Below are 26,124 nucleotides of genomic sequence, written 5' to 3'. Positions count from 1 at the left end.
CGCCTTTGACTTCGGAGCCATTCATCTATTTCTGGGTCACTGTCCAACTCTGAGTAGTCTTCCTCCTCATCTGAGTAGTCTTCCTCCTCATGTGCGTAGTCCTCCTCCTCATCTGAGGGGTACTTAGTCATTTGGTTTCTTGCTGCCTCTCTCTCTGCCCATCTTTCCTCCCCCCAGACTATGTAGTGATGGAGCATCTCCGCTTTAGTAGATCTCCTTGCTACAGGAAGGCCCCATTGTCTGCAAAGCTTCCTTAGGTCAGCCTTAGTGAGGTGGTCAGTACGAACAAAGAATGAGTAGGTACACAATCCCATTTTGATAAGATCTTATCAGCAAAAACCAAAATCCAAAGTCCAAAATATCAATAGTATATCCAGGAGGACATCAGAGAACCAAGAGCCAAAAAAGATGAAAAATCAAGTTGACCTTCAACTGTGGGTAGGTAGTGAAATACTTAGCTACTGTATGTCACTGCACAAACACAAGTCCTATCCTCACCGCTGATCACCAATGTTAGAAATGGGGTTTTTGGTTGGCAGTTAGGTTGCCCTCTGTCCAAGCAAGAACCCTCACTCTAGTCAGGGTAAGTCACATACAATCCAAAATCCGCCTGTGCTCACCCTCCGGTAGCTTGGCACGAGCAGTCAGGCTTAACTTAGAAGGCAATGTGTAAAGCATTTGTGCAATAAATCATACAACACCATAGCATAACACCACAAAAATACACCACACAGTATTTAGAAAAATATATAATATTTATCTGGGTATCTTCAGGTCAAAACGATCAAAGTTGCAATATGAATTTGTAAATATATCACTGAAAAGTGATATAAAGTGTCTTAAGTCTTTAGAAAGTAAACAGAGTCTCTTTCAAACACAAAGTACCTGGTTTCTGGTGGAAAATCTCCTCAGAGGGCCACAAAGGAAGAGGTGCGTAGAAAAAGGGTGTGTGCGTCGATTTCTCCCCAGCACACACGGACTTGCGTCGTTATTTTCCACGCGGGGAAGTCGGGCGTCGTTTTCCGGCGTGCGGACAGTCTCTTTCTGTGGGTCGCGGGGATTACCAGATGTCCCGGGTCTGTGCGTGGATTTTCCTGCTTGTTTTCCGGCTGCGCGTCGTTCTGCGGGGCTGCGCGTCGAAGTTTCGATCTCACGGCAGGCGTCGCGTCGATTTCTCCTGCGGAGTCGGGCGGCGTTGCCCTTGCGAGGCCGTGCGTCAAAGTTTTGATCTCACGGCAGGCGTCGATTTCTCCTGCGGAGTCGGGCGGCGTTGTCCTTGCGAGGCCGTGCGTCAAAGTTTTGATCTCACGGCAGGCGTCGCGTCGATTTCTCCCGGGAAGTCGGGCGGCGTTGTCCTTGCGAGGCCGTGCGTCAAAGTCTCGGTCGTCCCGAAGGCGTCGCGTTGATCAGCGTCGGTGTGCGGCGTTTTTCTTGCCGCGGAACAACCTGTGCGTCGAAAAGTTCGGCGCACGGAGCGTCCAAGAGGAAGAGTGAAGTCTTTTTGGTCCTGAGACTTCAGGGAACAGGAGGCAAGCTCTATCCAAGCCCTTGGAGAGCACTTTTACAGCCAGGCAAGAGTTCAGCAAGGCAGCAGGCCAACAGCAAGGCAGCAGTCCTTTGTAGAAAAGCAGACAGGTGAGTCCTTTGAGCAGCCAGGCAGTTCTTCTTGGCAGGATGTAGTTTCTGGTTCAAGTTTCTTCTCCAGCAAGTGTCTGATGAGGTAGGGCAGAGGCCCTGTTTTATACTAAGTTGTGCCTTTGAAGTGGGGGTGACTTCAAAGAGTCTCTAAGAAATGCACCAAGTTCCCTTTCAGCTCAATCCGGTCTGCCAGAGTCCCAGTAGGGGGTGTGGCAGTCCTTTGTGTGAGGGCAGGCCCTCCACCCTCCCAGCCCAGGAAGACCCATTCAAAATGCAGATGTATGCAAGTGAGGCTGAGTACCCTGTGTTTGGGGTGTGTCTGAGTGAATGCACAAGGAGCTGTCAACTAAACCTAGCCAGACGTGGATTGAAGGGCACAACAAGATTTTAGTGCAAAGAAATGCTCACTTTCTAAAAGTGGCATTTCTAGAATAGTAATATTAAATCCGACTTCACCAGTCAGCAGGATTTTGTATTACCATTCTGGCCATACTAAATATGACCTTCCTGCTCCTTTCAGATCAGCAGCTGCCACTTCAACAGTGTATGAGGGCAGCCCCAATGTTAGCCTATGAAAGGAGCAGGCCTCACAGTAGTGTAAAATCGAATTTAGGAGTTTCACACTACCAGGACATATAACTACACAGGTACATGTCCTGCATTTTACCTACACAGCACCCTGCTCTAGGGGTTACCTAGGGCACACATTAGGGATGACTTATATGTAGTAAAAGGGGAGTTCTAGGCTTGGCAAGTACTTTTAAATGCCAAGTCGAAGTGGCAGTGAAACTGCACACACAGGCCTTGCAATGGCAGGCCTGAGACCGGGTTAAGGGGCTACTGAGGTGGGTGGCACAACCAGTGCTGCAGGCCCACTAGTAGCATTTAATCTACCTGCCCTAGGCACATGTAGTGCACTCTACTAGGGACTTACAAGTAAATTAAATAGTCAATCATGGATAAACCAATCAGTAGTACAATTTACCCAGAGAGCATATGCACTTTAGCACTGGTTAGCAGTGGTAAAGTGCCCAGAGGTCAAAAGCCAACAACAACAGGTCAGAAAAAATAGGAGGAAGGAGGCAAAAAGTTTGGGGATGTCCCTGTCAAAAAGCCAGGTCCAACAGCCTGGAATTGTCCGAGTGTGTGTGTTCCTCATTTATTGCCTGTGTGTGTACAACAAATTCTTAACACTACCCTCTGATAAGCCTACTGCTCGACCACTCTACCACAAAATAGAGCATTAGAATTATCTCTTTTGCCACTATCTTACCTCTAAGGGGAACCCTTGGACTCTGTGCATGCTATTTCTTACTTTGAAATAGTACATACAGAGCCAACTTCCTACACCAACCTTGAACCGCAAGTAAAACCTGTGGGCAGGCAGGATGGGGATGTGAAAATACGCATCCTGCAAGTCCAACTCTACCATCCACTGTCCTTGGTCTAGAGCAAACAAGACCTGAGCAAGAGTGAGCATCTTGAATTTCTCCTTTTTGAGGAAGAGATTAATGTCCCTTAAATGCAAGATAGGGCAAAGACCCTTCTTGTTTCTTTGAATCAGAAAGCAGTGGGAATAACAACCACTGCCTACTTCTGACATCAAGACCCTTTCTATGGCTCCCTTAGCTAAGAGAGACGTAACTTTCACGTGGAGCAAGGTTAAATGATCCTCCATTAGCCGTTCTTTCAATGGAGGGATAGAGGGATGGAAAGACTGGAAGGGGAGGGCATAGCCCTTCTGTATGATCAGCAAGACCCATTTGTCCAATGTTATGGACCACCAGTGAGGGAGATGAAATTGAATCCTTACTCCAACTGGGCGCATGTGGTCTTGCAGAACCATACTAGGAGGGCTTGGGCATTGTAGAAGAGGGGGGCGCTGGGTGGTGGCCGACCTCTGGTTAGACCCTCCAGGTCTGAAAGTAACTCGACCTCGTCCTTGCACTGGATGTTGTGAAGCTGGAGGACGGTGGCTGACCTGTGGTTGGCATGGTACCCCGCCCCTCCCGAAGCCTCGAAAGGGGTGATAAGCAGACTGCTGGTGAGCGGGCGCAGAGAGGCCCAAGGATCTGGCCGTGGCTCAAGAGTCCTTGAACCGCTCAATCGCCAAGTCTGCCTTCTCTCCAAAAAGACATCGAAGTGCATGCCCATCAGATGTGCCTGGACATCCCCCAAAAAGCCAGTGGTACGGAGCCAGGCGTGGTGACGAAGGGCCACTGTTGAGGAAATCGCCCTGCCCAGTGAGTTGGTCATGTCCAAACCACACCGAATTGTAAACTTGGCTGCATCTCTTCCTTCCTTGACAGCTTGCGTGAGTATCCTGTATGCCCTTCGGGACCTGGGGCAGCACCTGTGCCACTGTGTCCCATAAAGTATGGGGAAAAACAACCCAACAGGCATGAGGTGTTTACAGACCTCAATGCCAGGGTGGAGGAAGAAAACATCTTCCCAAGTTGGGCCAGCCTCTTCGATTCACTATCTGTGGGAGCAGAAGGGAAGGCACCACAGGAAATTAAGGCTTTGGACCACCAAGCTCTCCGGAGTGGGGTGTGAGGTGAGGAAACTAGGGTCTGTAGGAGCTGGTCGATGGTGGTGGCCAATTGTCGTAATTACAGGAGTCACTGTGCTGGGTTTGGACCATGTTCCCCAGCAGGACATCAGTAAGGACTTCATTGAAGGGTAACATCGGCTCTGATTTAGCAATCCCCGAGTGAAGCACCTCTGTCAGGATGTTAGTCCTGACCGGCAACGGAGGCAACTCCAAGTCCAAGACCTCAGACACTCTACGCACCACCATGGCGTATGATGCTCCCTCAACCATAGCCACTGAAGGAGGCAAGAGCATGCCAATTATCTGAAGTACCACTGCCTTCCCTTAGTTCCCCATACCAGTCCTGCTCCTCTAATCTATATTCTAAAGGATCCTCAAACCCCTCCCATTCCTAACCTGTGCCTGGCTGATCAAAATAAGCCTCATGCATTGATCTGAGCTGCGTCGGGGCTGTCGAAGTCGGAATCGGCATTGTGCGACGTCTTTCAGGCTCCGGATTATATGGAATGAGGATGGGGCTCCCACCACCAGTGGGTGGTGGTGGGGAGGGGATGTGTCGATGTCCACTTCGGTACCAGAGGAGGCTGACTGTGTGGAAGTCGCCAGCGTTGAATCCGATTGGGCCCCTGCTTGTCCCCGCGTGGCCCGAAGAGACACCCACCAGGCCAGCACGCAAAAAAATGAGGCGTATGGCTTCGTAGAAGTCTTTAATTTGAGCGGGTGTCGCTCTGGCTCCCGGATAAGGTTGATTCGAAATCTGCCCTGGCATTGGCTCCGCGGAACTGTGCTCGGAACGTCAATGTTCCTGTGATGCCTCGTTAGCCAACAAGCGTAGCAAATTCTTCTTTTGCCTCTTCTCCGAGTGCCTCAAGGACCTTGAGTGAGAGAGAGAGAGAGGGGACTTGGGGCTCCCGGAGCAGTCCCATGACCTCCTAGGAGTCACGCCAACCAAAGTCGATGGCTGGGTCACCATAAGCTTTAGAGACCGCTCTCTCAAAGTCTTTGGGGCCATGGCCTGGCAGTCGGAGCACGACTAAGTCATGGTCCCTGTTGAGGCACCAGAGATACCTGGTGGGGGTCCGTCACCGACATGGCACAATAGCAAGCACCACACAGCTTAAACCCAGTGTTCCTAGATGACATTCGGCGCACAGACACACAAAACGGTTGAAAAAGGCATGCTGAAAAATGCAAAGGGTAGCTCCATCCGGGACCTGCTCTTAATCGGTGCGGGAGGAAAAGAACTGAGGTACGAGCGCCTGGGTGGTGCCTTTATAGGCGATTGTGACACCACAGACTGCTCCAACGACGCGGACAAAGCCACACGGAGCTAGACAACGCATGCAGATCTGAACAACACCATCCAAAAATGCAGGGTATTGCTCAGCAAAAAGATTCCGGATTTGAAGTCGACACATGGAATTCAAAGGTAAGGAATCTGCAGCTACAAGTCTCAATCAGATAAAAACTTTCTGCAGCTTGCATGCCTTTGTCACAACCCGGTACACAATATAGGAATGTTCATTATACTGAGCATCTAATTTTGCATACGAAGTTAAGCCACCTCTAGTCTTGACTGTATCCTTCTAGAAGGTTATGGAGATGAAACCATTTATACCTACGATCATCTACTAAGAGCATCCTTAGGAACCATATGACGATCTCAAATTTCATCATCTTGTAAAGTGCAGAGTTTGCTGCTGACCATATAGTTTAGTGGGTAAAGGTTGGATTATGAAGAGTGTACTGGTTCTAAGTTCCTGAATGCCTGAGATGGCAATCATTACATTGTGCCTCTGTGGCTCCATGACCTCAAAAGTCTGTTGACAAATCAGTGCTTCATTTGATCCAACGACAGCATCGTAGCCTAGAATAAGATATTCTGGGAAAAATGCAGAATAGGCAAACAAAAATTCACAGTGGTGAAAACACATGATCCCTGGAAACAGAAAGCAGCTAAACACATGGTGCCCTTCCAAAGTGTCTGCACTTACCATATGGATATCCCCATGTACTGTACTCCGGGGGCAAGATGAGGGAGTTGGCAGTGGGTATGGGAACAACAGCTCCTTCAGCATAGTATGGGACTGTTGCTCCCGTAGACAGACACAGTGTGGGGTGATTAGGGGAACCACTGGGATCAGCCTCAGTCCTGCTTTCCGGGAAGATTAATCCAGGTGCATAGCTGAAGGGAGAATACTGTTGTTGAGAGTGGCTCTTAGTAGGAATCGAAACACTGTCCATTGGGTGATAACCTCCAGCGACTTCCTCATCCTCTGGTGGTGCAGTTGGCATAACAGCAGAGGGCAGACATGGGGCAGAGCACGCCACAGACCGAGGCAAAGTATTCACTGCAATATTACCAATAACTATTGGTAGAACAAGAGACACTTCTGGGCTCTTCATGGAAACCTGGTGGGTAGAAAAGACAAAAGGATAGTGTCAAGTATGCATAGTAGAAGTTGTGTTTAACATTTCCAAAGTATTTTCACAATACAGAGGGATTTAGGAAGCATTTTTAGAATGCAATCATAGGAAAATGACTGTTGGCATGGTCACCCGCCACTAATGTTGATGCCAGCTTTGATTGGAAGTGTGCTGGAGCCCTGCTAACCAGGCTCAAGCACCAGTGTTCTTTCCCTAAAACTGTACCATTGTTTCTACAATTGGCACAGCCCTGGCACACAGTTAAGTCCCTTGTAAAAGGTACCCCTGGTATCAAGGGCCCTGTGGCCAGGGAAAGTCCCTAAGGGCTGCAGCATGTTTTATGCCACCCTCAGAGACCCCTCACTCAGTGTATGGACACTGCTTTGCAGCTGGTGTGTGCTGGTGGGGAGAAGTCATCAGGGTGCCATGCACACAAACCACTCCCTGTGGCATAGGTAAGTCACCCTTATAGCACGCCTTACAGCACTAAGGCAGGGTGCACAATACCACACGTGAGGGCATAGCTGCATGAGCACTATGCCCCTACAGTGTTGAAGTCAATTCTTAGACATTGTAAGTGTAGGGTAGCCAGACTGAGTATATGGTCTGGTAGTCTGTCAAACACGAACTCCATAGCACCATAATCGCTACACTGAATACTGGGAAGTTTGGTATCAAACTTCTCAGCACAATAAACCCACACTGATGCCAGTGTGGGATTTATTGAAAAATGCACACAGAGGGCATCTTAGAGATGCCCCCTGTATGTTAGCCCAACTGTTAGTGCAAGGCTGACCAGTCTGTGCCAGCCTGCCACTTCCAGACAAGTTTCTGACCCCAATGGGTGAGTGCCTTTGCGCACTCTGTGGTCAGAAACAAAGCCTGTCCTGGGTGGAGGTGCTTCACACCTCCCCCATGCAGGAACTGTAACACCTGTTGGTGAGCCGCAAAGGCTCAAGCCTGGTGTTACAATGCCCCAGGGCACTCCAGATAGTGGAGATGCCCGCCCCTCAGATGAGCCCCCACTTTTGGTGCCAAGTCCAGAGAGATAATGAGAAAAACAAGGAGGAATCACCCCCTCAGCTAGGTTCACCCCTAAGGTGACCAGAACTGAAGTGACCACCTCCTTGAGAAATTCTCCATCTTGCTTTGGAGGATTAGGACCAATAGGGATAGGGATGTGCTCCCCTTCCCAGAGGGAGTGGGCACAAGGAGAGTGTAGCCACCCTCAGGGACAGTAGCCATTGGCTACTGCCCTCTAACCCTAACACAACCCTACATTTAGTATTTAGGGGCGACCCTGAACCAGGCTCTTTAGATTTCTGATGACCTCATCAGAAGAAGGACTACTGAGCTGAAAACCCCACAGAGAAGAGAAGGAGATGACAACCGACTTGGCCCCACCCCTACCGGCCTGTCTCCTGCTTCAAAGACCCTGCAACCAAAAAGCGTTGCGTTCTACAGGATCAGTGACCCCTGAAAAGCCTCCAGGGGACTGCCTGCAACACAGAGGACCAAGAACTCCCATGGGCATTGGCTCTACCTAACCAGAAGAAGACATCCATCTTTAAAGGGACTCTCACCTCACTTCAGAAGCGTGAGTCCCCAATACTCTGCACCCGAAGCCCCTGGCCCGTGTCCAGAGGAACCAACTATCTAGAGAGGACCCCCAGATGACTCAGACGACGTGTCCACCTGGGCTGACCGCCCTGCACCTCCCAGTACGACGCCTGCAGAAGGAATCCCAAGGACCCCCCTGGCCGCAACTCCCTGGGATGAAGATATCGGACACCTAGAGAAGCACTGCACCTGCAGCCCCCAGGCCTGTGAGAAACCAAACACTGGTGCAGCAATGACTAGCGCCTAAGTGACCCCCAGGTCCCTCCATAGAGTTCTATTGAGAATCCAACGCCCTGTTTGCACACTGCATCAGGCCGCCCGTGCTACTGAGGGTGTGGTTTTTGTGCCTACTTGGGGCCCCTCCAATACTCCTCCAAACACCCCTGGTCTGTCCTCGGTCTACGTGGGTACGTACCTGCAGGCAGACTGGAACCAGAGTTCCCCCTGTTTCCATAGGCGCCCATGTTATTTTGGCTCTTGTTTGACCTCTGCACCTGACCGGCCCTGTGTTGCTGGTGCTGGGTGTTTGGGGTTGACTTGAACCCCCAACGGTGGGCTACCTATGCTCCGGAGGCTGAACCCGTAAGTGTGGTACTAACCTCTGAAACTGTACTGTTCTTACCTCCCCCAGGAACTGTTGAAAATTGCAGTGTCTACTTTTAAAATAGCTTTTTGCCATTTTAATAAGAACTGTGTACAATACGGATTTGATTCAAAGTCTAATCAGTAAAACTGGAATTATGAATTGTTGGTGCCAACTGTGAGTATTGGGTCACGTGAAATCAGGCCAAAGTCAAAAGTTAAAGTTGACCGCAAGTGAGTGTTGGTCGGATACATGAGGCTAATTGAGCCCTGTCTCACCTTACTTTTGGATGTAAAAGAAATTTTGAAGAAAAGTCCAGAAAAATGTAGAGTTCAGCGGGGAAAAGCAGCAGGTTGTGTCTGAGAAGGAGTCATCGTAGTCACGGAGTGCTGGACGAGGCCAATGTGAAGCCGTTGACAATAGCAGGAAAAAGCTCAGACATGGAGAAGGTGAATATCCAACCAGAAAGGAGCCAGATGCCTTTAAGCCTATGTCTTTGAGCCCGGGGTAAGATTTTTACCTCTGGACTTAAAGAACTGTTTGGGAGTTGAAATCCTACAGGGATACTAAGCTGCAATACATAGCCAAAAAGGGCTCCATGAGGCTGGATACCATTGTGCAGAGGTCCAGCTGAACAGGATTTTTTGCTGTGAAGAAAGTAGCAGTAGCTGTCACGAAGTCAGGCTGAAGGACGATGCACCTTGGTTGGATAGGCTAGCAGGTAGGTCCTGGTCTTCTGTTGGTTCATCTGGCAGTTTTTGGTGAAAATTCCGAACATTTAGAGTTAGGCAGGAGCAGCACTTCTAACACAATTTTCCAGGATCCAGGAACAGTGGAGCCATAAGTTGGGGGTTAGGACTTACTCCAGAAGAGGCCAGGCACAGGGTTCAAGTTCTCTGGAGCCAAGGTATGTCCCTGTAGCTCGCACAGAAGGCCATGCAACTTGCCCTTGGAATCACACTGGCAGTCCTGGGTTCACGCAGCTACGCAGGCATCTAGCAGCAGGGCAGTCCTCTGGTAAACAAGGGAGGTCTCAAGCAGCAGGGAGTCCTTCTGGAGTCTTCCACACGACCAGGAGTGTACTGAAAAGTTGTTGTGAGGGTCCAATATATATACCTGGTGCCAGCCTTCGACATGGTGGGGCATCCTGGATACCCCCATAATCGGGTTCTTGAAAGTTCTTCTTTTCCCCTGCGAGGCTCCAAGGAGTCAGGGGTGACAGAAGACTAGTGAGATTCCATTCTGTGTGCTGGAGACAAGCCCTTTAAAATTTAAGTGGGGCAGGGAACAGCTCCAGCCCACCCCACAACCATCCTGCCAACAATCTAGTCCCCCTCTGTCTCACTGTCTGGGAGGAATACACAAAGCCCAACAGCCAAGCTATTCACAGTCACGTGACTCAGGGCACTGGCAGCAGGCACTAAATGGTTAGAGCAAGAAAAAGTAAACTTTCTAAAAGTGACATTCCCAGAATTGTGACAAAAAGTGACTTGAAATCCAACTTTACCATTAATGAGGATTTTAAATTACAATTCATTTGAGTCCAAACATGACATTTCTACTTACTCCCAATCAAACCGTAGCACGTATTAAATGCTCTAAGGTAACCCAATGGTATCCTATGGGAGAGATATAGTAGTGAAACACATTTAGGAGCTTTTCACTACCAGGACATGAGAAAGTTAAAATGATGTGTCCTACTTTTCTAAATACAATGCACCCTACCCTATGGGTTTCTGAGGCCTACCCTAGATGTGACATGTATTACAAAAGAAGGTTTAGGCCTGCAAAAGTTTATTTTGTCAGGTTGAATTAGCAGATTAAAAATGTTCTGCAAGTTTCAAGGACAAGCCTGAGACATGGCACGGTAGTAGGTGGCACAAAGTTTTGCGGCCCACTAGTCGCATTTAATATACAGGCCCTAGGGGCCTGTACCACTGTATACTTGGGACTCATAAGTAAATTAAACATGCCAATCAGGTGTAAGTCAGTGTTACCATGTTTTAGGGAGAGAGCACTGGCACTTTACCACTAGTTAGCTGTGGTAAAGGGCACAAAGTACTAATAGCAACAAAAACGAAATTAGGAAAACAGGAGGGGTGAAGGCAAATGTTTGTTTTTTGGGGGGTGGGGGGGGAGTGTAGTGGGGGGTGAGCGGGATGGGAGGGGGGTTGGGGATACCATCCCATTAATTTGAACAACACCAGGTCTAACTTACAAGAATGTCATAGTTTCATAACTGGGGGAAACCTCACAAACGATATAAGGCTGTTTTTTTTTATTCCCACGGTTGCAATCAAAATTGACTGAGAAGGACATTTGCATTGGCAATGATAACAGCCAAATGTACGTCGACAAAAGAGAAACAGATGCCAGATTTAGAAAGAAGTAAAAGGTAAGGAAGCAGCACTGCATCTAAATTTGTGAGTTAAGCTCTCTATCCAGAGAGTGGAAGAGGGATCTTTTCCACTTGAAAGCTTCAAGCAATTGTTTGGGAGGAATCTTTCAGAAAGCATAAGTAGTCTTGTGCAGAATTATATGTTCAAGTTTCATGTACTTGGGAGCAAGGCTATAAAGTCAGTGATGCTGGCTGTGTACTTAAGTATGCACAAAAAAGTGATGTATGGAATGCTTGAATTAATCTCAGCCACTGGTAATTATTCGGGGTGCATCTCAATCCACTGTTAACGTGCACACCATGCTACCAAAGTGTGGGCCCAGCTGTATGCAAATCAGTCTTGACCCAACTCCAACAGGAAGACCAGGCCGATCCCTAAACTGCAACACAAGCAACTCAAGACCTGTTTCGTCCTTATTAGAGCTGGCTATTGTACAGTATTGTGCCTACCATCCTGTACAAGAGATTTCTCTTGACAAAATGGTGACCAGGATCATTGTGGTAGCAGACACAGTAGTGCTAATGCCAGCATGAGTTGAAGCTATCCCCGCATGAGATGCCTTAATTAGATCATTAGGAATAGGTCCATCTCCAACTCCAGGTATAAAAACTGTAGGAACATTTTCTTTAGACAAGGTATAGAAATATTTAGAAGGAAATCAGTCAGGCCATTCCCCGTTCAACATTGTATTGCTACTAAAATGTCTGCATCGTTCTTTGTTTGAGATTGAGTAACAGAATCCACTGTTTTTGCAGGCAAGTGTGCTGCACAAGAACTCTGTTAATTCCTTTACTTTACAGGTCACACTGTGCATTAAATGGACCAAATGAAGCTTGTCCTATACAACAGCTACCTTCTTCCATAGTTTTTTTTTTTCATTTTCTTCCCTTTGAATCTCTGAATCTGTACAAACTCCAATGGGGTAAACCTGCTTTGTATCTTTGGATGCTGAAGCCAACACAACAAGTGTAGGAACAGACAGATCAGCCTTCTGAACAGCAAGTAAGCAACTGGTGATTTAAATAAAATATGCTGATCCAGCAACCACAGGAAAGTCAAAAGAGATAAGTAGACTTCATAGTGCCTGCCTAACCGTACCCAAGGCTATTCCTTCATGAGCTACAATCTAGATGGAAAGCATTTCCAAGTAAAAGCTGCTTTGAAACTCCATCCTCCCGAAGTCTGACATTGTGCATTATCTGTAGTAGAAAGAAGATCGCCTCAGTTCTCCTGATAGCTGGAAGACTGCCTATGCTACTTCAGAGAGTAATTGGCATTTGTGATCCGCAAGCCACCTGAAGCAGAGCTTAAAGGTGTGTAAAGATCAGGCCAGGTGGTTCACTAACAGGCATCTGGTCTCCTGGCACAGGGTCCAGGACCTCATACAGCCTAGCTTGTTGCAGTACCACATGGTAATGGTGTTGCACACGAGCACCAGCTTTCCTTAGATTGTGGGCAGCGCCAAGCAAACTGCCCTCAACTTCAACAAGCTGAAGTGGAGTAGAATCCACTGACCTCTGCAACTCCAGGTTTGGCCTTTCCAACCCAGTAGTGATGCATCAGTGACAACCATCAGCTGTGGGTGCCAACCATCAGCTGTGGGTGTGGTAAAGAAAAGGGCCTGGCACTTACCCAATCATGATCCAGCAACCACCACTTTAGATTTTCAGCAGTTTCATCTGAATACAATCCAACATATTTTCTTGATGTTGTGTTCATTGGTGCTTTATGTCCCACTGCAAGGGCTGCATGTGCCCTCTGGCATGTGATACCAGCAGGATGCAGGAGGCCAACAATCCCATCAGCCTTAGAGTCATTTGCACTGAGATCAAGGATGGAGGTCAAAAAATCAAGATCGTATCAATATCTTGGACTTTCCATTCTGGATGAAAGGTATGAAACCACAGTTTCCACGAATGGCTGAGAAGAAAGGGAGCATCTATAAAGGAGTCTGGTGTGACTCGTTGACAATGAACTTCAACAATGTTAGGAGATTCACCTTTGTCTGGAGGTGGTTCACAGCTTCCTGCGATAAGCCTGCCTTAAACAGTCAGTAGTCGAGATGGGAAAGATGGTAACTCTGACCTCTGTAGATGTGCTGTGATGTGACCATGTGAGAGGCACTAGCTAGCTCAAACTGAGTACTGTAAACAGAAAATGCTCTTGGCCCACCGTGAACTACAGGCCCCCAGGACAGGGATGTGAAAAGGGTCCTGCAGGTCCAACACCACCATCCAGAGCGCAGGACAGGCAGGCCCAGGGAGAGCATGAACATCTTGAATGTGTCCTTCTGCAGGAAGGCATTGAGAGGCTAATGATCTAAAATAGGACGAAAGCCTTCATTCTTCAGCACAAGGAACTAGTGGCAGTAACTCCCATTTTTTTACTTACGAGGCTAGAACTCTTTCAAGTGCCCATTTGGCCAAAAGGGCCAGCACGTCCGGTTATATGACAGGCAGTTCACTGACAGTCACCTGGATGGCTGCTGAAGGTATGTTGGAGTAGAAAGGAAAAAAAGGTCATAGCACCAGCTGACATTTGTAGGACCCACTTCAACTTGATGGCCTGCTGCCCTTGGCGGAAATATCAAATCCTGCCTCTGACAGGGTGGCTGTGTACTGGAAAGGACACACTAAAGTGGTTTCACTGATGCAGATACTCAAAGGGCAGAGGAATAAGATCCACATTGTCCTTGTTGTCCTCCTGGTCTCTGGGAACTTTGTCCTTGGTCACAAAAGTGCTGTAAAGTCTAGTTTGCAAAAGGAGGGGTCTGTCATGAACAAAAAGAGGAAACCTCTACAGTAACTATGAAGAGGCGGAAATTATCAGGAACTCACGATGCCTGTACAGAGATGAAAACGACAGACCTGCAACCCCCTATCACAATCTCGCTGTGGCTGTAAGGGCGCTTCACAAAAGTGCAAGAACAGGCTGGCTCCTCGCTCATCTAGGAGCTGCGCAGACTATGAAGGCCTGTGTGCCAGGGTCCCATGTTCCGGTGTGTATGAGGAGGTGCTGTGGCCTCAAGCAGTTTACTGCGAGTGTACTAATTTGGTTCTTCATTTTAGAGGGTCGCAGTTCAGAGGCCTCATTTCAACCTTTCCTCATCCCCATTAAGCTTGATCCAGGGATTAGCCCTCAGGTTCCTTCCATCCAGTAAGGTTAGAAGATCACATCAGAGAAAATACTGATCTGCTTAATTTACCAGAGTTTACTGCATTTGCCAATCAGAACCTGGTGTAACCATCCTTCAACAATGGGCAGGTTCAAATTGCCAGAGTCCCCTTCCTAGCCCCCCTTCTCCTCCGGCTTGCTGTGGTTTGCTTTCATACTCACTTGTGGCAACCTCAGTATGGCTAGGGCGGTACCAGGTACTATTCAGCCCCGTGTAAGTATCCCAGTGCCCTGGCACAGTCTGCTTGATTTCCAAAAAGACAACATATAACTGTTAAAGATGCCTGGATGTTGCAAGAGAAATCACTACACCACCCTCATGGCACGTCCTTGGCAATCAGTCGTGTCCTATCCTGAGGATATCACAAACCTTGCTGCATCGTATAGCCTGGTTGACAGACATGTATGTCATTTGGAAAAAACAGCAAAATCTGAGCCATCATATCCTAAAGTGCCGGGATAACTACCAAGAAGACCACTGCTATTGATCTATTTTAGAGTGAAGTTCATGGAGAAGAAAATTATTTTGCCAAAAGTCTCTATTTGTTTGGACTCACGGTTTGGGAAAGTGATAGGAAAAGCACTTAGGTTGACACTGCTGGTGGAAGCTTGAACCACTAGACTCTCTGAAATGGGATGCTTTGTGAGGAAGGCAGGATCACAGGGCGAAGGTGATTAGCAGTCCTGGACAGGGCTTGTCCCAAGTACCACAAATGGCGTCAGTAGGTGACTTGTTGAACCTCGTCAGGTTGCAAAACTTTGGTCAAAACATTGGTTTTTACTTCCATGGTCGTCAATTTTAGGTCTAATACTTCAGCTGCCTTTCAGCTGATAGAGGTGCTTTTCTCTGTACCAGGAGCTGGAGATGTGGGTTTGGGGGGGTGGGGGTGGAGGGGAAGGCACAAGCCCAGTATCAGGTGGAGAGTGGACAAAATCATCCACGTAGTTCAGAATCTGTGCTAAATAAATTATGTAAAGTCTGGGCCCTACCATGGGTATGGGCAAGGTATCCATCAGAGAGATTGGCAAGAAGTTGCCTGCCAGCAGCCATGTGGAACAACTTTGGTCAAGGTTATGGCATATTCAATTCAGAGTTGGATAGCACTGTAAACTGTATATCCTTATATAGTGTTGGCATTGGTAGTTGGACCAGCGCAGGGCATGGCATGGCAACAAAGCAGACATTCAGTCAGTGCTGGACCCGATGTGGGTAAAAGGGAGGCAGACAGTGCAGGGAGCTGCTCTGCTGGTGGAAGTCTGACCAGATGCCCCTACTGGTCCTGGGGCCCCATGGGTGCACAAGAGGAAACCAGTAAAGTGCCAAAGATGTGCAGAACAGCCTCCCTGAAGGTTTTTATAAGCTGCAACGTCACATGGTGACCTGGAAAGTCAGGGTACATTGGGAACAGAGATGTAATCATATCAGTTTGAGATCGGGAGCAAGATCAGAGGGCACATTGATGCCTTCATGCTCTCTGGAATTTGAGAGTGGCAGGAAAGGACTGTTTCCCGCTTTAATTTTTTTATGCTTCTTATTGGACCTGGCCCTTTTTGCAGGGTCATCCCCAGACTTTTTGCCTTCCTCCTCCTATTTTTTCTGACCTCTTGTTGTTGGCTCTAGGACTCGGGGCACTTTGTTACTGCGGATCAGTGCTAAAGTGCAGGTACTCTCCCTTCTGAAGTTGGTATGATTTACTTACACCTAACGCACATTTAATTTACCTGCAAGTCCCTTGTATGGTGGTAGCTCTATGCTCAGGGCCTCTAAATTAAATGCTACTAGTGGGCCTGCAGTGCTGCTTGCACCACCCACAGAAGCAGCCTTCCAAACCTGTCTCAGGCCTGCTAGCGGAGGGCCTGCATGTGCAGTTTACTGCCACAAGGACCTAGCATCTAAGTTTACTTGCCAGGCCTGGAACTCCCCTTTTACTACATGTGAGTCACCTCTAAGTTAGGCTCTAGCTATCCCTATTGGCAGGGTGCTATGTATGTGGAAGGCATGATATGTGCCTGGTTGTATGGCCTGTCCTGGTAGTGACAAACAGCCTATTTGGTTTCTCACGTCTGTGAGTGCTGCCTTGCTTATAGGATTGCATTGGAAATGCCCTGCCTTATGTCTGGGGGGTACTGTCTGATCTGTGAGGGGTAGCGTAGGCATGTTTTGTATGGTTGTAATAGTAGAGAGAAATGCCGCTTACTGGTGTAGGTTATACCATTATAGAAATACCACTTCTAAAGAGTGAGCATTTGCCTGCGCTTATGACTTTGGTGTTTAGCAGCTTGACTCCAATCCACATCTGGGGCAGAGTAACAGCTGGGCTTTGTGTATACTTTTCAGACAGCCTGTACACAGGGAGGGTGGAGGTGTCACAGAGATGCATCTCCATATTGAATGGTCTTCCTGGGCTGAGAAGAGAGGGGTGACACCTGCATTTGTAAAGGCTGTGCCCTGCCCTCACACAAAGGGCTTGTTTACCCCCAACTGATGTCTGGAGCCTGTGCTGGAGGAGAGGGGACACTCCTAGAACCAGTTGGAACTGGTTGGAAACTCTTCTCGACCTTTTGTGAAGCCGAGGCGTTTGGGAAAGTGCCCCCCCGGGCACCTGCATGAGCTGCTTCCTGGAAGGAACTCGCCGTGGCCCGGGCAGGTGTGATGAACCCTGCTGCCGCGCAACCAAGAATCACTCTGCAGGAGGACGCCTGCCGGTCGGGCAGAGGGAGAAGACCCCTGCTGGTCTGGAGGCAGTCCTTGGAGGAGGCACGAGGCCTCCCTATACAGAGTCTGGCTGCATATCTATTGGCAGTGGCCCCCTCGCCCTGTTTCGGTGCTGTTGTGTCGGGAGGCCCAATAGGGGGCTTCCCCATGTTCTCATACCTTTTTGGGGGCATCTTGAACATAAATGGCAAGACGGGAAGTGGAATCCTCTGAGGACATTTTACGAAGCAGGCGTGCAGCGGTATTTATGCACTACGGAATTTATCGCCCTACCCTTAAGAGGAGTGCAGGAGCTCTCGCACTACTTCATGTGTATTGCGATACCACCCCTCGTGGAAAGGCCGTGCAGGAGTGTATGCACTGCCGGCAGACTGTGCTTATTGAAAGCTGCACCTTCTCTGTATTTATGATAACGTCCTGGCATTTATGACAATGTGTTCTTCTATGATATGTGCAGTCATGATGGTTCATTTATGACAATATCCTGGCATTTTGGGGTAACGTGCTTACTAGGACATGAGCATTTTTGGTAACGTGTTTACTATTACCTGTGCATTGCTGGGGATAATGACAATAACCTGACTACTGCTTATGGTGCAGGAAAACCAGTAACCTACATATTTTTGTGTGACTACTGTTGGCTTTTGCTGACTATTAGTGACTGAGTCATGTTCTGACAACTGCTTGTGTAGCAGGGTGTTACGGACATGTGTTTGGTCTAATGTTGTTTTGTAAAATAAAGTTTATTTTTATATAACTTGGTGTTGTGTTTCCTTTGTGGTGCACATATTGCGTCAAGTGTGTTGTGTGGGTTGTGCAATCACTTTACACATTGCCTCAGGGATAATCCCGACTGCTCGTGCCAAGCTACCAAGGAGGTGAGCAGGGTTATCTTGGGTGTGTAACTCCCTTGCCCTGACTAGAGTGGTGGGTTCTGCTTGGCTTAGGTACATACCCTAGCCAACCAGAAACCCCATTTTTAAAATTTCTTCTTTGACTTCCCCGAAGACTTCGACGAGAACCTGCCACGAGAACAACATCTTGAACAGGAACTTCCTTTTGACTTCGACTGGCCAAGGCACAGAGCTTTTTTGGGGCTTGGTGATGTAGAGAGTGGCTTCACGTTCATGTATAGCTTTCGGTTTCATCTGGGCACAATCACCACAGGCACAGTCGTATTACTGCAGGAGCCAGAGACATAATTTGTGTCTGTCAAAGAAATGTGTTTGCAACAGTCTTTGCACGCCTTAAATCCTGTGGCTTTAGAAGGTGACATTTCTCTTTCACATTGGATACAGTTTGATGAAAAGCTTGATCAAAAAACAGGGAGAAGCTCCAGATCCATATCTGAAGGTGTGGAAAGAAAGGAAGTGATATTAGCTCTGAGTTGAGCTTATATGTGGCTCTGCTCGTCACTTCAGGACCAGAGCAGCTGCATGATGCAACCTAGCAACATGCAGGAGAACTGCTTTGAATGTTCCTGGATCCAGTCTGAAGCTTAGGAGCAAATCCCAAGGTGAGGAATATGTGGTTAGAGGTATCCATCAGAAAGTAGATATCCCTACAAATACTCTTCCCAAAGTGGTATACTCCTTTACAGGTGATACCATCTCAAGTGGAGCACAAATATTTAAAATGCTATACTGATCGTGAGGTGTTGTGTGAGGACAGACCGATTCTAAATGATTAGTTGTACATACAATCTTCTATAGTGATAGGGTAAGGAGTCATCTGGAGCTGTTCAAATTTGAGGGGTATGTGTAACAGTCCGTCACCCAAAGCGCTCATGTCAGTAACCTTTGAGTCAAGGACAGCCCCTATTGCTGGATATCCAGATTATCAATCATTAATGTTGCCTGAATGTCAGATAACATCTGGTGAAAGTGGGCCTGGATCAGCCAAGTGATCTCGAGAAGGTCGCCACCATTAACAAGAAGTCCGGAGTGCCAAATTGGAAAATGAATGGCAGGGGCTTAATTTGGTACGGGTGAATGCCAACGCTGAACTGGAGAGTTTGCTCGGGACCTATTTGTTACAGTATGAAGGCCTATGGGATGATTTATTTATTTATTAACTTTTTGTGTTTTAATAAAAAGTAGGAGTAAACTGCCTGCTTCTTATGATCACTGGGTGGTTTGACTCTGCTTTAACTGCTAAACAAACAGGAGGGAGGGTCTCAACACACTAGCAAGAAGTGAAGATCTTTAACACCTGAGCTGTTATCCATTTGAATGCTTTGTGGTGCAAATAAGGCAATATATACTTTTGTCCAACAGGTTGTTGAGAGGTGAAAGCATAGTTAGGAGTACCTGGGAGATAGCTGGTGGTTAATTTCCCAGAGCAGCTAGTGTTTGTCAGTGTCTGAAACCCTGGGCCGGCTGCAGTTTCTGGAGATAAAAATGTAGAAAAACAGATTGCTAACTGATGGTCCTCACTCTCAACCATGATAAAGCTCCTTTAGTTCAATTTAAAAAAATCCTTATCAAATTTAAAATGAAATACATCACAACCAGACGCAGCAAGGTCTATACAGCATCCCATACATGGTGATGTAAACAATCACATTATATATTGAATTGTGAACACCAAAGACTCAGGCCCTATAAGGTTGAATGAATAACTCCAATAAACCCAATACAAGGGTATGAAAGAACCTCAAGGCATCAACCCATATGGAGTTAAATTTCATTCAGCAACCAGAACAAAGATAGACTAAACAAAATCCAACCCATATTTAAACTTAAAAATAGTGATTTGTCTCAGTTATTACAGAAATATGCGTGTAAAGGTCCCAATATTTTCTGGGTGTGCCACTGGCGGTTGCAGGGAGACAACTCTGCACACTTGTTACAGACAGCTAGGTTGCTCAACCTGTCCTTAAATCTAGCTGCTTGCCCATTCATTCAGGCCATGGCAACTTATCATTTGGACAACAGCAGCTAGCCTCTTAACTGTAACAAAGGAATGCCAGCAATGGAGAAAAAGGGACATCAGAATTTTGGACAGCAGTCATCAGCTACACCCAAAAGGTTTGCATGCCAAGGCAGAAAAGTACACTTTGCTAAATTAAGTAGTTCAATGGAAACAGTTTACACTGCATATATATAGTCAGGGCTGGAAGAAAAGTTGAATCAATGAAACTTGGCCGGTGAGTGGTACATTTGGTACAAGAACCTTAAAATGTAATTGTTTATGCCTATCACCCATGGAAACCAAAGGAGGGTGCCAAGACGTAGATTTCCAATGTTAATTCCCCATAGGAAACTTCGCTCTTTGATATAGCAAAAATGGCACTATGGAATTACACCAAATGTGGCAGAAAGTTAGACCTTCACTCAGAAATAATGTTTTTTGTTATGTTAGTGCAAATGTATTGAGCTGTTTGAGGAATCAGAATTTAAAGAGGGGCTTGGGTTGGGAATGAAGGGGTTAAAAAGTATTGTATATCTGGACTGTTCACTCAGTGGGAATCACGCAGTACTCAAAATTAAAAAAACAAGGCCAGCTGATTGGCAGAGGGTGCTTTGCCTCCAGAGTTAGGTGCAATTTTGAAAGAAATTTTGTGGTTGCCATTACAGGACCTGGGGACTCAATCCTCATGTCTTGAAAAAGTTTTTTTTTTTTTTAAAGGCATAGGGGGCAGAGGAACCCCTTTCTAGCAGGTTAAAATTAAACTTTAGAAAAACTGGGCTGAAGGTATCATAGTACTTCTGTGGGGCACAGACTGTCCTACTGTGAGGTAATGTGTAACTCCTGCAGGAGTTGCTGTAACATGGTACTGCTGTACTAAGCAGGTTTCCCACAGTTAGCTCGCATGATACCACAGCAGCACGGAGTGGATGTTTGCTTGTCAGATATGGTGGGAGTAATAGAAAAAAAGTTTTACATTTTTTTTTAAAAAAAATGGAGGTTGGATGCCCATGCAGCAGAGGAAGGTGGAGTATAGGGTGCAGCAAACCCTTTGCCGTGCACGGCCAAATGCTGTACTCAGCGGGCAGTAGGCCATCCATGGCAAAGTTGTGCAGAGGACTGGGCCAAAGGTGGGACCCTATGGTCGACCACGTTGCGCTATGTCAAAACGGGTGGTGGTGGTGCTGGTGATGGGGGCAGCGGGAATTGTCAGAAGTCGTAGCAGATTGGTTTAAGAACTGGCCAGAAGCTAGGCCCCAAGGACAACCACTGCCTACACACTGCCAAAGTGTCATTGGCGGTAGGCTGCCTGAGAGCTGGGAGTATGCTGAGGGTGTTGTGTGCATGTTCAGGTGTGAATATGGAAAAAAAAACACAGAAATTACCTGGAAAAAAACACAAAGGTTGAAGTAAAGTCATAGTTGGGTGCTGAGATGAGGTAAAAAAAAACCAGTTTAAATAAATAAATAAATTAAAAAAAATATATATAATAATTCACCAGTTGTAGTTTACTGAGCTGACTACAACTTGCACCTCCGCCATGCACTGCTACGACCTCACATATTACATCAGTCAAGACATTTTAAATACTATCACTGATAAAGTCATCCAGTAATCATGAACGTTCCCTATAGGGTTTGTGGGCCTGATGTAATTCAACATGCTACATCTGTGCTCAATTTTTTTTGTATCTCCAATCACACAAAAAAAAGAGCATAACCTATGATCACATGCTGGACAGATGGCATATATCTGTCAAAACACCTACATTTGGTGGATGTTACCCTCTTTTTACTGGTATTCACCCACCAAACAAAACATCTTTATAGATTTTGATGGAGGCTACTTCTTACTTTTTAAACCTTAAACACCATCCCAAAAAGTTTGTACTCTGTTTACCTTAACAGGATTACCCTCCAAAAGGCTTCAAATGATTAGCAATTTTAAGTCAAGAGGTTGAAAGGTATGCATTTGCCACTGAAAATATACCTTGTTCCAGGCCCTATGGGCAACTAGCAGTAGTTTGGTAAAATACCCTACACAAATTCCTAAAATTGGCACAATGGCATGCATCTTGATTCCATGCTTACACCACCAGTGTGAGATAAACCACTTCTAAGTGGGACACCCCTGAATTCTTAAGTGTCTGGAGCACAGTTCAAGTCAGTGTGTTGTGGCAGGGGAAAGTGGAATTAACAATGGCAAAGTCAATAGGTCTGAATATCAGCTTTTTGGCTTTGTCAACGCTGGTTTTGTTTTTTCATAGTTTTTCCAAAACTGTTGTGAGGAAACTGCTGGGGCCTCTCAGAACCTAAAAACCAAAAATCAAAGGTATTGGTTAATATCAGACGTAAAAGTGTCTCCAGCTCATAGGCAAATGAATGTACATTATATGCATGATACACACTGAGCCTGGAGGAGAGTTCCACCAACGAAGAAGGGGCTTTAATCTAGTGCATGGAATGTCTTTTGCTTCCATTTTGTTGCCTTAACTTCTGGTCAAAGAAAGGCCTCCATGGTGGAATGCAAAAAAGAAAATTAGAAAAGACAGAAATTAAATGGAGTAAACCTACATCTCCAATAGTAGTCAAAGTTGAAAAGCTCTACTTTCAGCCAAGTCCAGCTATATACAAGATGAGGTCAAATAATCACATGCTCCATTTTGGCACACCACCATTACACCTAGAGAGAAATCAATATAGTCTCCCTCCACAGCTAAATTTAAGGAGTACTTTCACAACTTCATAGATAAAATCTGTTCAATTTTGGCTAAATTGAGCCCTAAGGTAACTATAACTCACGCTACCCACCATGCACAGTTATTGCCTCAACGATTTTACTTCAAATGTTACACTGATATTATCAATGATGTTCTAGAAGATGTCATGAGTGATGTAATATCTGGCATAATCAGCTGAATTTCTATGGTTTTGTGTGTGTAAAAGCTGAACCTAACAACCCCATTACCTTTGTGTTTTTTTAGGTGCATTTCAGTGTTTTTTTAATTCTATTTCCTAACTATAATGTCCCTGTAACATTTGTTTTTTTCAGTGAATTTCTTTTTTTTTTTTTTTTTTTAAACGTGAAGTAATATTTAATGACTTTACGTTTATCCAATTACTGGTGTGCAGAACTAAAGGCCGGACCCTGCAGCCGACCCCCTATAAGTACCCAACCCCACGTCCTACGTGCTGGAGGTGCAGCCAGGCCCTGCGGCCAACCCTCCATGAGCACTCAACCCCGCAGCAACCACAGTGGGGATGGACTGCAGGACCTGGCAGAATCCCCATTTGGCTACACTCCCTGCCAATTTAGACCCCGGGAAACACGTCCCAGAGGCCCAGCCAACTATTAAAAAGTGAAGGGGACAGCGAGCCCCCCCACTCCCCTTGCCAATGTTGGCCCTGGGGGCCCATCTCCCCCCCACTCCCCCCAAGACCCTGCCCCATTATTTTAAGGTGTGAAGGCCACCCACCCCAGGCTGATTATAGCCCTCGGGCCCCATTCCCCAGGCCGATTACAGCCCTGGGGACCTCATCTGCTAGAGCCCAGCCACTAGTATGTGGGTGCCCTGGGCCCATCCAGGGCACCCAGTGTACACTGATGGGGACCACAGGGGGAGCCTGAATTCTCCCATGGTCCCAGCCGGCTTCCCGCCTTCTGGGGGAGCCGGCACTGTCCCTGCATGAAAGGAACTGCAAGAAATGAAGCTCCATGCAAGCAGTTACAATCCTTTCACCTGTTTCCCTGCCCGCTTAACAGCAAGAGGGGAAAAAGATGAAAACTATGCTCCCAGCAAGCAGGAGTAGTATTACAGCTCCTGCTTGCTGGGAGCAGATCTGGTGCTTGCTCTCGCCTGGCAAAGCAAATAGCTATCGCCTGATATCAGGAGATAGCAGGAGCCCGCCCTAGGGGGATGGTTCCCAGGGCCATTAATGGCTCCAGGAGGGGGTCCATACAGCCCCCCTCTAATATCACAGTGCATGCCCTTGGGAGGTGGTGGTCCACAGGTCAGTATACAGCCCGGGAAGTAGGGGGGTTTGGGGTGTCAGCACAGCCCCCCTTTCAAAATGTTTACATTTAGCTCCAGGGAGGTGGTGGTCCTGTGGCATCCAGCAGCAACAGATGCGGGGGTTCTGCGTGATCACTCTCCATTAAAAAAACAATAAACAAAAAAAGAAAATCAAGTCCCAGGACGTGGTAGTCCCTGGGGCTCCTAAGCGCTCAATGGAGAGGCTTCAGCCACATCCAATATCTGTAAAAAGGCCCCGGAGAGGTGGTAGCCCCCAGGGCTCAAAAGATCCCTAAGAAGGGGGCCCCGTGCAAGCCATTTTTATTTTTTATTTTTAATTAACTCCTCATTCCCCGGGGACCTGACCCATCCGGGGGCTAAATTATGAACAAGTGCAGAAGACTTCATTTCTTTTATTTTTTTTAAGAAACAAAATAAATATACATAAAATGCTTTTGGCACTAGGCTTAGAGGGTCAAGATATTCCTACCATGTACTCTCTTTTTTTTGGGACTCAGCTGAGTCAGAGTCCCAAAATGGCTGCCAATACTTTTTGGTGGAAGTGTTGGCAGCCAATCAGATCTCTGCACAAGATCAGATGGGGTCACGACAGGTTCGAGCCTCTAGATATACAAATTTGGTTTTCATTTAATATCTCGAAAACTATTGAATGGAATTACACCATATCACAAAAACGGCTTTTTCTTGACCTAGTGCTACCTTTCTGCCAAATTTGGTATAATTCTGTTGGTTTGGGCTGTAATTGTGCTCAAAATCCCTATGGGAAATTGCTTGGGGAAAAAGTGTTTTGTGGCCCCTCTTTTCCTTGGCCCCTACTTGACCAATCACTCAGAAACTTTCAAAACAGCAGCATACTAGTTTTAAAATTTCATGAAGATTTGTCAAACGGAGCAAAAGTTACTGGCAAAACAAAAAACACTTCCTATGAAAACTAGGTCCTCACTATAGCTGCCTATTGGCGACCACAGTAGGTAATTTTTAGATTATATATATATAAATTCACTTAAAAAACGAAAAGGTTAAAGGGACGTTATAGGTAGGCGCACAGTTTACACGTACAAAACCATAGTAATTCATCTAAGAGTTACATCAAGAAACTAACTTCTGCACTAAGATAACTATAACTCCGACCCTGTCATGCAGTTTTTTATGAATATATTTTCAACAAATCTTACAGTTATATTATCAATGATGTTATAAATGATGTCATGAGTGCTGTAATATCTTGGGTAATTAGCAGGGGCCCAAGTTATAGTTACTTGAAATAACTAACTATAACAGCTTATTTTTATTTATTGTTATGTACATTTAAAATGTGAGCCTAACTGTACCGTCCTTATAACCTTTGTTTTTTCAGTGAATTTTGATGTTTTTTTAATTTTTATTTTTTTAATACAAAAAGTAATTTTAATTACTATGTTAATCTGCGCACGGCTGGGGTTGGCTACAGGGCCTAGCCTGTAGCCAGGCCATGCAACCAACTACCTATAACCAACCAACCACGCACCACTTACAATAAGAAATGTTCTGACAAACAGAAAAAATATTTATTTGAAAGAGTAGAGATCACCTTACTATATACACCCTAAATTTTTGAAGTTGAAAATAATTTAAAGCTGAGAAATGACAACTGACACCTGTTCTGGAACTTTCAACATTCTGTGTGAGGGTCTAAGACCTTAACTACTAGGCCAGAGGTGATTCCTTACTACGCAGTGTCCAATCAGCTAAATGACATTCAAGCTAAAGATGGTGATGGAGAAAAAGACATAAATGTTCCATCACAAGGAATGTTTAACATTCAAAACGAGAGTAAATAAATACACACTGCCATTAAATGCTAGTCTTTGAACCTTCAACCTACTGACTGGCAGTCCAAGAGCTTTATCAGCAGGCTAGACGTGAGACTGTTCTGGTGTGCATCAAAACCAAACATTCCATCCAAACATCTCGCTAGTGTGACGTTTTAAAGTCACTGTACGGAGAGACCACTGCAATAATGACAGAAAGTGACAGAACAGCGGAGGCTTTGAGGCCTCAAGTCCCTCACAGTCCTAGCCGGTTGTTCGC

At 46.4% G+C, this 26,124-nt stretch overlaps 1 protein-coding gene across 2 annotated transcripts in view; it reads right to left on the bottom strand.

Annotated features, from left to right (window-relative positions):
* ARRDC1 (arrestin domain containing 1) overlaps positions 1-26,124 on the bottom strand; it is a 499,552-nt gene that overhangs the window by 63,697 nt on the left and 409,731 nt on the right. For both annotated transcript variants that reach the window (XM_069241475.1, XM_069241474.1), the window contains one exon: positions 6,187-6,604. In XM_069241475.1, coding sequence (XP_069097576.1) covers positions 6,187-6,604 — 418 coding nt within the window. The remainder of the gene's footprint in view (positions 1-6,186; positions 6,605-26,124) is intronic.

Source organism: Pleurodeles waltl, chromosome 6, assembly GCF_031143425.1.
Source record: "Pleurodeles waltl isolate 20211129_DDA chromosome 6, aPleWal1.hap1.20221129, whole genome shotgun sequence".
Classification (NCBI taxonomy): Eukaryota; Metazoa; Chordata; class Amphibia; order Caudata; family Salamandridae; genus Pleurodeles; species Pleurodeles waltl.
This window is presented reverse-complemented; position numbering and strand designations above follow the sequence as displayed.